Source organism: Colobus angolensis, unplaced genomic scaffold, assembly GCF_000951035.1.
Source record: "Colobus angolensis palliatus isolate OR3802 unplaced genomic scaffold, Cang.pa_1.0 Scaffold63, whole genome shotgun sequence".
NCBI classification, from domain to species: Eukaryota; Metazoa; Chordata; class Mammalia; order Primates; family Cercopithecidae; genus Colobus; species Colobus angolensis.
In genome coordinates, this window is record NW_012119932.1 from 2,371,597 (window position 1) to 2,384,513 (window position 12,917).

General features: G+C 41.7%; 1 protein-coding gene across 5 annotated transcripts in view; it reads right to left on the minus strand.

The window, feature by feature from the left end:
- Positions 1 to 12,917, minus strand: part of KIAA1217 (KIAA1217 ortholog) — an 865,191-nt gene that overhangs the window by 322,113 nt on the left and 530,161 nt on the right. For 4 of the 5 annotated variants that reach the window (XM_011963834.1, XM_011963832.1, XM_011963833.1 and 1 more), the window contains one exon: positions 9,865 to 10,148. In XM_011963834.1, the coding sequence (XP_011819224.1) occupies positions 9,865 to 9,978 (114 nt within the window). In that variant the 5' untranslated portion in view covers positions 9,979 to 10,148. Of the gene's footprint in view, positions 1 to 9,864; positions 10,149 to 11,190; positions 11,207 to 12,917 lie in introns of those variants that run through there. The other variant, XM_011963835.1, reaches the window with a different exon arrangement.

Here is a 12,917-nt window from a genome sequence, read left to right on the forward strand (position 1 = left end):
AATTTTCCTGCCTTAAGCTCTGAGTAGCTGGGATTATAGGCATGTGCCACCACACCCAGCGAACTTTTGCATTTTTACTAGAGACAGGGTTTCACCATATTGGCCAGGCTGGCCTTGAACTCCTGACGTCAGGTGATCTGCCTGCCTTGGCGTCCCAAAGTGTTGGGATTACAGGCTTGAGCCACCGCACCTGGCCAATATGTATGTAGTTTCTAATAAACATACTCATTAAAGGTTGAGTAACTGTTACCCAAAATGCTTGGGACAAGAGGTGTTTCAGGTTTCAGATTTTTTTTTGGATTTTAGAATATTTGCAGTATATAGCTACTAGTTGAGCATCCCTAATCCAAAAATCCGAAATCTGAAATGCTTCCATGAGCATGACCTTTGAGCATCATATTGATGCTCAAAAAGTTTCAGATTTGGGAACATTTCATTTTGGATTTTCAGATTAGGGATACTCAACCTGAATTAATACAGAAACATTGAAAATAAATGATAAGACATACCTGACAGATGCAAACAAATGTAAATCAAGAGTGATAATATTAAAAAAAAGTTGACAGACACTAAACAGAATGAAGAGGTCATCTGGTAATGTTAAAGACATAACTTATAAAGAAGGTGTGATAGCAACTAAAAACCTGTGAATCAGAAATTCTTAGGAATGAAGGGAGAAAAAGATAAAAATACAATTATATGGGAGACTTCATTATACTTTGCTCAGAAGTGAACAACCTTAAAAAATAAAGACTGAGAAGAAATGAATAATACAAGCAACAAACCCAACACATATGTGTGCGTATGTATGTGCATAGCATGCAGAATGGATAATTGTCCATGACTAACTATGCAATACTTATAAAACACTGATTGTGTATTTTATTCTAAGAAAAACTTTGTAAACTAATCTTTAAGCGAAATTTAAAAGTAAGAGCTTTACAGATTGTATTCTCTGATCACATCTAACAAAATTATAAATGAGTAATGATAGCTTCAGCTTCTTGGAAATTAAATATTAAATGAAGTATTCCTGGATCATTCCACACTCAAATCAGACCCAAAGGTTTGTATTGTTTTCGGTAAAGAGATACCTCTTTGGCAGTGCATGCTATGGTTTGGATATTTGTCCCCTCCAAATCTCACGTTGAAATTTCATCCCCAAAGTTGAAGGGGCCTAATGGGAGGTGTTTGAGTTATGCTGGCTGGTGGATCCCTCATGAACGGGATGAATGCTCTCCCTTAGGGGTGAGTGAGGTCTCACTTTCTTAGTTCCTATGAGCACTGGTTGTTAAAAAGAGCCTGGCACCTCCTCATCACTCTTGCATCCTTTCATACAATGTGATCTCTGCAAATAGAGGCTCTCCCCTTTTGGTCATGAGTGGAAGCATCCTAAGGCCCTCACCAGATGCAGAGGCCCAATCTTGAACTTTGCAACCATCAGAATCAAGAGCCAAATAAACCTTTATTCTTTATAAATCACCCAACCTCTGGTATTTTTTACAGTAACACAAATGGACTAAGAGAGGGTCTTGCTCTGTCACCCATGTTGGAGTATGGTGGAATGATCATGACTCACTGCAGCCTTGACTTCCCAGGCTCAAATAATCCTCCCATCTCAGCCTCCTAAGACCATGTTGCTCAGGCTGGTCTCGAACTCCTGAGCTCAGGCAATTCACCTGCCTCAGCCTCCCAAAGTGCTGGGATTACAGGGATGAGCCACTGTGCCTGGCCTTGTACTTTTTACATAATGTTCAATGCCAACCTCAAAAGGTAGATCCCTAGTAAATAAATAAGCATTTGAATGAATTAATCCAAGAACATACCTGCAGGAAGAATGAATAAATGGCAAAGGCTCAAGCTTCATAAGAAAAGACAGGAAGGATGATTTGGACATTTGCAATATGAGTTCTGCATCTATGCACTGAACTGAATCACATTGGTCTTTTTTAGATCCCTCAATACTGAAAATTTCCATCTAATTTTGTGGCAATTTCCTCTAGCTGATTACCACTTTCCAGGTGTCTCCTGACACTGCCTAGCTAGACTTCGGTTCTTGCCTTTCCATACTTCCCCACCTACCCCCGGGCACTCCTTAGCAGGTTTTCTAGTATAATTTCATCTTGATTTCTTGCAGAGCTTTCCTTAATATAGCATTATTCTCAAGATAATGTTCGTTTGCTCTTCCATATCGCTAATTAAAATGAAAGCTAATGCTGAGGTTGGTGGCACCCAATTAAACATGGATCAAAAGCGATATGTTATGAATGATCCCCATTTAGGATTCCTTTGCTCTTTTTCTGCATTCTGGGTGATTAACGTCAACTGTAAGTCAATTTTGCAAGTAAAACTACAACCCCTGAATTTAGTCTTTTTAATTGTTCCATCTCTGCTGCAAGATGTCCTACTATGTAATAGTCCAAATCTTCTGAGATGACCCTTGAGTCACAATTCAAAGTGTCAGTCCTCAGCCGGGTGCAGTGGCTCACTCCTGTAATCCTGGCACTTTTGGAGGCCAGGGCAGGTAAATTCACTTGAGGTCAGAAGTCTGAGAGCATCCTGGCCAGTGTGGTGAAACCCCATCTCTACTAAAAATACAAAATTTATCCAGGCATGGTGGCATGTGCCTGTAGTCCCAGCTGCATGGGAGGCTGAGGCAGGAGGCTGAACCCTGGATGTGGAGGTTGCAGTAAGCTGAGATTGCGCCACTGCACTCCAGCCTGGGTGAGAGAGCCAGAGTCCATCTCAAAAAAAAGAAAAAAAAAAGTAAAAAATAAAGCAGTCCTCCAGGAATCATATCTAGGCTAACTCCTTCATCTCATCCCTTGAGGAACATCATCTCTCTTAGATATCAGCTTCTTCTTTCTGTTCATTTTTTTTTTACTTTTGTTTTTCATCATACACAAATGTAAATGACTATTGTTTCTGATCACTGACTGCATCCTGATTGTCTTTAGACATATCTAAGATTATCTGGAATTTCTCTGAGGACAAAAGATGTTTTTCTACTGATTGGATCCTATCATCTTCTTTGCTCACGGGCCTCGCACATGCAATATTATAAACCCTCCAGCTATGACTCGTGATTCTGTTATGATACCATACTCCTTTCATGTGCAGTGGTTGCTCTGAAAATGGTTAACATTTTCTCAGTTTTCACTTTCTGTATACTCACCACTATGTATGCAACTGCTTCTTTATTATTTCTTTATTTTTGAGACAGTCTCACTCCATTACCCAGGCTGGAGTGCAGTGGTGCGATCACTGCTCAGTTCACAGCAACCTTGACCTCTGGGCTTGGATGATCCCAACTCAGCCTCCCAAGAAGCTGGGACTACAGGCATGCACACCGCTGCTTCTTTAGTGCCAAACTCCTTTTCTTCTTCAAATTATTAAAGGCAGATCCAACCAGGACACTGCTACTTCATCCATTCCAGGATGAGCATTAAATCTCATTCACACTTACTGACATGAGGCAGACTGGTCCTCAGTCCAGTCCTTCTTTTCCTCAGCATTTCAGAACATCTTTCTGTTTCATCCCCCATCAGAGAGGTGGTCTGATCTAGAAGTTAAGAGCAAGGCTGCCACACACAGGAAGATAATTGGATTTAAATACTGGTGCTGCCACTTACTGGCTGTGTCCCCCCATATAAAAAGCAACTTTCTTTTTATATGAAATACAGATAGAAATCTATTTTCTATGGTTATTGGTTATTTAATATGCTCTGGAATGGAGTAAGATTTGCTTTTTTAAAAATTATTATTATTATTATTTTTGAGATGGAGTCTCGCTCTGTCATCCAGGCTGGAGTGCAGTGGTGCGATCTTGACTCACTGCAACCTCTGCCTCCTGGTTCAAGCAATTCTCCTGCCTCAGCCTCCAGAGTAGTTGGGACTACAGGCGTGCACCACCATGCCCAGCTAATTTTTTGTATTTTTCTTTTTTTTTTAGTAGAGACGGGGTTTCACCATGTTAGCCAGGATGGTCTCGATATCCTGACCTCGTGATCTGCCCACCTCAGCCTCCCAAAGTGTTGAGATTACAGGTGTGAGTCACCACGCTCAGCCAGATTTGCCTTTTTAAAGAAATGGCAATAGAAGTCATGTCTATGGCTCTATTGCTTGACCCAATGTGATGTACATGATGTCAACAAATTTTGGAAAAATTAGAGGTGGAAGAAAACCTTGAAAGAAATCAAGGTCCATAGGCCCATAATGAATGAGAAGACCATAAACTGGATTTTTTTTTTTCTGGAGACCTCCTCTGAGGACAGGAGGAAATTCCGGCCCTGGTTCAAATGTTGGCTTTTTAACTTGGGGGAAAATTACTTAGCCATTCTTAACTTCTTAGTTAAGAAATCTCTTCTTTCTGACTGCTCGAACTGCAATTAATTATTCAATTCTGTGGCTCTGTACCCCTCTCTATCTGTACCATCTATCACATTCTAACTGTATTAGAAATAGTGGCTTGTTCCTTCATGCAACAGGTATTTTGGATCTAGCCTAATCTAGGTTGTGTATTCCCTTAAATGCTGAGTTTACAGAGGTGAGAGAAGAAATGGGTGGTAAGACAAGGTTTCTACCTCCAGAAGATAATTCTAGGTGAGAAAAAGAAATGTAAGAAAAAAACGTAATGCAACCCGATTGGATGCTGCAGTGTAAGTACTGCAGTACTGCAATGTTATGACCATCTCAGAAGGCGTGACATCTGGGCTAGATCTTGAAAGACTATTCTTTATATGTGAATGCCTATTTCTTTTGCTGAATTGAAGACAGGGTTAAGTCTAGTGGTTTCCATTCTTCACCAATGCTTTTACCGTGGTACGTGCCAAACGAATATATAGGGGATGAATAAATAAAATAAATATGAATACTAAGCACTGAATGAAAGAAAAATACCAGTTTCAGAAATGTAATAAAGTTATTCTTTAACAATGGAAAAAACTAACCTCTTCAGGCACTCAAATATTTGTTGATAATAAAGTCAAGTGAGGCCACGTGCGGTGGCTCATGCCTGTAATCCCACCACTTTTGGAGGTCAAGGCGAGAGAATCACTTGAGGCCAGGCATTGAAGACGAGTCTGGGCAACACAGCAAGACCCTGTCCCTACAAATAATTTTAAAAATTGGCCAGAAGTGGTGGCGTGTGCCTATAGTTGCTACTCAGGAGGCTGAGGTGAGAGGATCGCTTGAGCCCAGGAGTTCAAGGCTGCAGTGAGCTGTGATCACAACACTGAACTCTAAACAAGAGCAAGATCTTGTCTCGAAAATATAAAGAAGTCAAATGATTTTAAACATTAATTTTAAAATAAAAGCCTTTGAGACTCTTTTTTGGGACACTATAAACCAGAATATTATCACGCTAAAAGCTGCCAGTGAAACAGTAAAAGATTCCATCATTGTATTTCTCAGTGCTCCATGATGTAGATACTATTGTCCCTTGACAAATGAGGAAACTGAGACAGAGAAAGATTAAGCCATTAAGGTTGGGTGCAGTGGCTCACACCTATAATCCCAACACTTTGGGAGGCTGAGGCGGGCAGATCACTTGAGTTCCAGACCAGCCTGGTCAACATGGTGAAACCCCATTTTTACTAAAAATACAAAAATTAGCTGGGCATGGTGGTGCACACCTGTAATCCCAGCTACTCGGGAGGCTTGAGGCACAAGAATGGCTTGAACCCAGGAGGAGAAGGTTGCAGGGAGCCAAGATCGTACCACTGTACTCCAGCCTGGGTGACTGACAGAGTGACACTCTGTCTCAAAAAATAAAATAAAATAAAAAATAAAAGAAAGAAAGATTAAGCTATCAGCCCAAATAATACAATTAGCATATTGTGAAGGCTGGATCCTGATCAGTCCTGCCTGCCTCCAGAACCAAGCCCTTAGCTGCCAGGCAATGCGGCTGTATAGCCTGATTGCCCTGCACAACTAAGGTTATGCTGACAAGAGTCCTTAACGATCACAGCTACTATTATGCAGACCAGCATTATGTTGCAATAAGGGCCACCCACATTTTTTGAAGACTGTAAAGGGAGTTAAGGTGACCTCTTAGCCTTTCAATAATTTTGACTAAGGAAAACCCTTGACCAACATATTTTTTAAAGACAAACAGAAGTTTTGCAACCGTGAATCTTCCAGTGTTTGAAGTCAGATTTTGAAATATAAGGCATGTTCTCATTCTTCTTATGTTTAATAGTAGGAAATTAGAACCTAGATTTTCAGTCGGGTATGGTGATGCATTTCTGTAGTCCCAGTTATCTAGGGGTGGGTGGGGGGTGGGCGGGGGGTGGGTGCTGGGGCAGGAGGATTCCTTGAGCCAGGGAGGTTGAGGCTGCAGTGAGCCATGATCATGCCACTGCACTCTAGCCTGGACAACAGAGCAAGACCCTGTCTTCCAAAAAAGAAAAAAAAAAAAAAGAACCTAGATTTTAAGAGATTTCATGTTAGACGCCAGATACATCATTTTCAACATCTTATTCTCTGTCTTGCTGATTGGCTCTCTTCTTATCAAGGATACTTCTCTGAGAGGAAGCCAGAAAAACAGCTGCCAGAAGAGTATCTGGTATTAAGAGCCTCAGTATCTGGAAGAGAGCATCAGATGTGTGTTATCTGACTTCCTTCTTACAGCTAGCTGTGTAATCTTCCTGCAAAGGAAGCCTGGAATAGTCCACACTGAGAAGGTCCAGGAGGAACAAATGGCATTGCAGAGAGGAAGAGAGGAAAGGGAAAATGGGTAGCAGGAGAAACAGAATGGAAAAGACAGAAGATGAGATCATGTCTGCAGCAATTTCATAGGCCATGTCTACGCTGATCTCTGGTGTTTACAATACTGGCTGGAGTTCGCTTGCAGAAGTGCAGTGACAGTGTTAGGGGCATTTGAACCAGAGCAACTCCATCTTAAATAGGAGTTACGTAAAATGAGGCTGAGACCTACTGGGCTGCATTCCCAGATGGTTAAGACATTTTACGTCACAGGGTGAGATAGGAGGTCATCACAAGATACAGATCATAAAACCCCTGCTGATAAAACAGATCACAGTAAAGACGCCAGCCAAAACCTATGAAAACCAACATGGCCACATGAGTGACCTCTGGCTGTCCTCACTGCTACACCCCCACCAGTGCCATGACAGTTTACAAATGCCATGGCAACGTCAGGAAATTATCTTATATGGTCTAAAAAGGGGAGGCATGAAAATCCACCCCTTGTTTAGCATACCATCAAGAAATAACCACAAAAATGGGCAACCAGCAGTCCTCAGGGCTACCCTATGGAGTAGCCATTCTTTTATTTCTTTACTTTCCTAATAAACTTGCTTTTGTCGGGCACAGTGGCTCACACCTGTAATCCCAGCACTTTGGGAGGCCGAGGCAGGTAGATCACCTGAGGTCAAGAATTCAAGATCAGCCTGGCCAACATGGTAAAACCCCATCTCTACTAAAAATACAAAAATTAACTGGGTGTAGTGGTGCATATTTATAATCCCAATTACTCAGGGGCTGAGGCAAGAGAACTGCTTGAACCTGAGAGGCGGAGGTTGCAGTGAGCCGAGATCGCGTCACTGTACTCCAGCCTGGGCAACAGAGCGAGACTCCGTCTCAAAAACAAAAACAAAACAAAAACAAACAAACAAAAAAACTTGCTTTCACTTTACAGACTCGCCCTGAATTCTTTCTTGTGTGAGATTCAAAACCCTCTCTTGGGGTCAGGACCCCCTTCCCGTTAACAAGAGAATAAAAATGTGTACATAGATTCATGCATTAAAATCTCTTCCCTTTTGGAAGGTCAGCTTGGAGTACAAAAGAGGCAGAAAGACAGAATGTGACTTGTTCTTCCCGCATTATCCAGAGAGGGGACAGCTGGCCAGCCATGGCAGAACTGGCAATGTATGTAACAGCAGATCAGAGCTTGAGAACACCAAAACATATTCATTACTCCTTTCAACCTTAATTACAGCTAGGCTCCCCTTGTAATTGTTTTAATCAAAGCTACCATTATTGTAGCAATAGCAATAATTAGGACACCGCAAATAAGAAGAGTAACAATAATCATTATTTTTGACATGGAAAGATACACCATTTTTGACAGGCCAATTTCCATATTTCTCAGCAAAACTTATACTTTCTTTTTAGAGACAGGATCTGATTTTTGGGCTTCAGTGATCTTCCCACCTTAGCCTCCTGAGAAGCAGGGACTACAGGTATGTGCCACCACATCCAGCTAATTTTTTAAAAATTTTTTGTTGAGATGGGGTCTCGCTGTGTTACCCAGGCTGGTCTCAAACTCCTGGCCTCAAGTGATCCCCTCGCCTTGGCCTCCCAGAGTGCTGGGATTATAGGCATGAGCCACGTGCCCAACGCTTTTTTAAAATTATCAAAGAATTACAGCAGGATTCTTCTTTTCTCTTTGTCTGGGTTTACTGACTGTTGGAAGTGTGAAGAAAAAGCAAACATGAAGTCCATAAAGCACATTTCACATTTTTAGCCACTCAGATAATGATTCACTAGAAGAGAAGGTTGAATTTAAGGAAGAATATGAGATTGAGAATAAAGCATAGATTTCAATTATTTGGGCTGATGCCAATCCCCATTTCCATGGATAATCAAAGGCTGAGTGAGTTAGACATAATTTTTGCACCTAACTGGGAAGACAGCAGAGTTAAAACACTGAGCTTGTCTCCCTCATGTGGAAATCAGTATCATCCTGCCCTTCTTCCCACCCCCACCCATCACACTTATGGTTAAGTGCTTTCTGCTTCCTTCCCTACGTTCTCCATACTCAAAGGTCAATCTGATAATACACCAGTGAGGTCAGTAGAGGAGGCCTCCTATCTCCTGTGGCCCCAAACCTACTCTATCTGCTAAAAGTCATTGCACACAGCCAAGAAACAAAAACATCCCTAGCCACAGTTGGGTAATGTCTATGTGGCTGTCAAAATAACCAGAGGAAACAGGTAGGTGAACACAGAAAGCTAGCACGAAGCAAGGCATGCAGAAGGAGCACATCTGTAATTCAAAAGAAAAAAAAAATGTTAGGCACAGTGGTTCATGCTTGTAATTCTAGTACTTTGGGAGGCAGAGGCAGGAGGATCGCCTGAGGCCAGGAGTTCAAGACCAGCCTGGTCAATAGAGCAAGACCCCGTCTCCACTACCAAAAATAAAAAACTAGCCCGGGCATGGTGCTGCATGTCTGTAGTCCCAGCTAGTCAGGAGGCTGAGGTGAGAGGATCTTGAGTGCAGGAATTCTAGGCTGCAATGAGCTACGATCACACTACTGCACTCCAGCCTGAGCAATAGGGCAAGAACCCATCCAAAAAAAAAAGAAGAGCAGAAACAAAACCCTCATGTCAGTTTTTTAAGGAAAAGGAGTTACCACAAGTCTATATCTGTAAGATCTATTTTACCCTGAAAAAAATTTATGTATTTGTGTATTCATTCATTCACTACTTCATTCATTCACAGTGCTAAGCACTCCTTGCTTTCAGGGTACACAGTAGTTGGTACCACGCTTTCCTCAGTGAGGTAATACCCCTTCATTACCTGCACTTAGATGCGTTTAGATGTGTTTGTGGTTGAACATGGGAACACTCTTTTGGGGAACTGCATACTCTCTAGGTCCTTCCTCTCTGGCCTGACCTCCTGTTCTCTTGCTATATTGGCAAAGAAGACTGAGCTTGCAGGCAGAAGTTTTCTACACCACCCGGCTTCCTCCTCCCAAGCCCCCAAACAGATCCGGAACAAGTAAATAGTATGCACAGTCCACTAAGCTATCCTTTACCTTTCAGAGTGAAGGTAAGTTTACTTTGCTTGACGTTCATTAAAGAGCGAGCTACCCAAGGAGAAATGAGAGCATATTCGTACCTGGTCTCTCAGCCTCTCTTGGTGACCCATGATTGCAGAGGCGTGGTGGGGATACTTCTGCTTCAGATGTTCTAGGAACGCTTCTCTCTTCCGATCCATCTCAGATGTTTGCATTCCCAGTATTTCCTTGGAACTTCGGGGCCCCCCTAAGGTGTGTCTCCTTGGGATATTGCGGGAAGACTTGGAAACTGAACCACGACTGTTTCCATTAGAAAGGCGTTCCTTGGTTCTGCGGCATTCTGCATCTTCTAGTGATGTTACATGAAGATTGCCTTTCCCTTGTTCTGAAAGACAAAAAAATTCAGTTCACAATTAATGATTTCCCACCAGAAGTCTCATTTGCAGAACACCAAGAGAGGTTGCGGCAGTTGTTGATGTATGAATGTTAACTTCGCAAATCTTTTTTCTTTTTGTTTCTTTTTCTGCTTTGCAGCAGTCAGGGGGAAAAAAATCCACAATCAAAGAAATACGAAAAATCATACTTTAGAAATAAATATGTTCACTGGACATGGTGGCTCCTGCCTGTAACCCCAGTCCTTTGGGAGGCTAAGGCAGGAGAATCACTTGAGCCCAAGAGTTCAAGACCAGCCTGGTTCACATGGTGGACCCCTATCTCTACAAAAAATTAAAATTAGCCAGGAGTAGTGGTGCACGCCTGTAGGTCCCAGCTTATCGGGAGGCTGACGCAAGACAACTGCTTGAGTCCAAGAGGTTGAGCTGCAGTGAGCTATGATTGCGCCACTGCATTCCAGCCTGAGTAGGTGACAGTTGTGAGACCCTGTCTCAAAACATAAAAACAAGAAAACCCACAAGAACACGTGGTGAGGTTACTTGTGTGCAGGCAGTTGGGTTATTCCTTATCCTTGTCTGTAATTATAGAAAGAGTTAACTCCGGCTGGGCGCGGTGGCTCATGCCTGTAATCCCAGCACTTTGGGAGGCTGAGGCGGCCGGATCACAAGGTCAGGAGATCGAGACCATCCTGGCTAACACAAGGAAACTACGTCTCTACTAAAAATATAAACAAAAAGAAAAAAAAATAGCTGGGCATGGTGGCGGGCGCCTGTAGTCTCAGCTACTTGGGAGGCTAAGGCAGGAGAATGGCGTGAACCCAGGAGGCGGAGCTCGCAGTGAGCCCAGATCGCGCCACTGCACTCCAGCCTGAGCGACAGAGCAAGACTCCATCTTGAAATAAATAAATAAATAAAATAAAGAAAGAATTAACTCCAGTGATTCTGATTATTTCTGTATTTTAAATAACAGTTTCATTCTGGTAACAGGATTGTTATATAAGCTCAATCAGATTTCTGAAACATTTGCTTCATTACCAAGAAAAAAAATAGCTATCACCTTGTACGTAAGTAATTATTGACACATGTGAACCATTTGACAATTTTATTTTCTCTTCCTGGCATAAACCAAGCAAGCATAAGAATATCATCAGAAGTAACAATCGAGGGGTTATAAAGTAAAGCCTTAGACAAATGAAAAGGAAGAGCAATGGTATATCCTGATAGCCTGGACCTAAGCCTTCTGAGCTGGCTTTGAAGGGCCAAGTTGGTTTCTGCTAAGAACAGATCAACTAAGCCATGCAGTGTCAACGCTGAGAGTGGGGAGCAGGTAAAGGGAATCTCCATTCATCCTCGATGGTTGGGAGATGGGGTGTCAGGTTTGAATATTCCAGTTAGCTGAGAAAAGAGAGTTACATTTTTAAAAAAACAATTAGGGAGAAAAAGTAAAACATTCAGAAGCACTTCAGGAGTTAGACTCTCTTGATGAAGTCAGGCTCCTCACGAAGAACAGTTCTTATCATAAAGTATTGCTGATACAGGCAGAATAATGTTTCCCTGTCCATTGAATTCCCTGGAAAAAGTACTAGGCTGGATCTCAGGAATCTTGGCTTTAATCCAACATTTAGAACAAATGATGTGACCTGTCTCAGTCTCATTCTCTTCATAAACAAAATGAAGATGATTGAACTAACATTAGACATGCAAAGAGCCTTCTACCTCTAAATCTTTTAAAACTATTCTAATTTTTTTTTAAATAAGTGTCCAATAGAAGCATATTTGCCAATTATTTATCTTTACAAGTTAAGTGCAGAAAAATACAGATTCAATATTTGGGAGTTCTGCTCAGTTGAATGCCAGATAAACAGAAAACCAATCCTTCACGCTAGTTTTGCAAAGCAACAGGTGTTGAGAGTTTAGGCATAAATCAGTTTCCAGAAAGCAATGCCACCAACACTCTTTCCCTTGTCTTTGCCTGGAAAGATCTGTGTATAGATCTAGGTATAGATGCCCTTTGGTTGGGCAGGGAAAATATTTTAATCTCAGGCTGGTTTTCCTGTTCCAGTCTTCTAACCCTTGATGTGTGCTCTGGGAAAAATTCTTCTTGTTTACCCTTCAATTCTCATTACGTTGCTAATTATAGCATCTCCATCAGACACTGATGGGGAACGGGAGGAAAAGCACAGCCAAGTTAGTCAGTTCTTCTACTTTTCATTAGTTTCAGCAGTAAGTTTACAAGGAGAAGAAGATGGAACTATTGGGTTAAAAGATAGGGCTAAACTGTCATTTCATTTACTTAGGTTACCCTTCTAACACTTAGACTCACATCATGGCTACCTTTTAAGTGATCTCTTCCTTAATAATATAAAAATAACAGGATCTATTGAACAAAGTTAGATGCAGAAAATGCTGTCTCTCAGGTTGATAAATACCTGTGCAATCTGAAGAGGTATAGCTTTATCTTTTGAGTGTTGTGCATGTGTTTCATATCAGCCAAAATTGTTGTATACTTGATATAACACTCTTGCCTTTGTTTTGTTTTGCTTTGGTTTGGTTTGGTTTTGAGACAGGGTCTTGCTCTGTCAGGCTGGAATGCAGTAGCATGATCATGGCTCACTGCAGCCTTGACCTCCTGGGCGCAAGCAATCCTCTTGCCTCAGCCTCCTGACTAGCTGGGACCACAGATGTGTGCCACCACACCTGGCTATTTTTTTATTTTTATGTATTTTATTTTATTTTTTACCTTTTTTTTTTTTTTTTTTTTT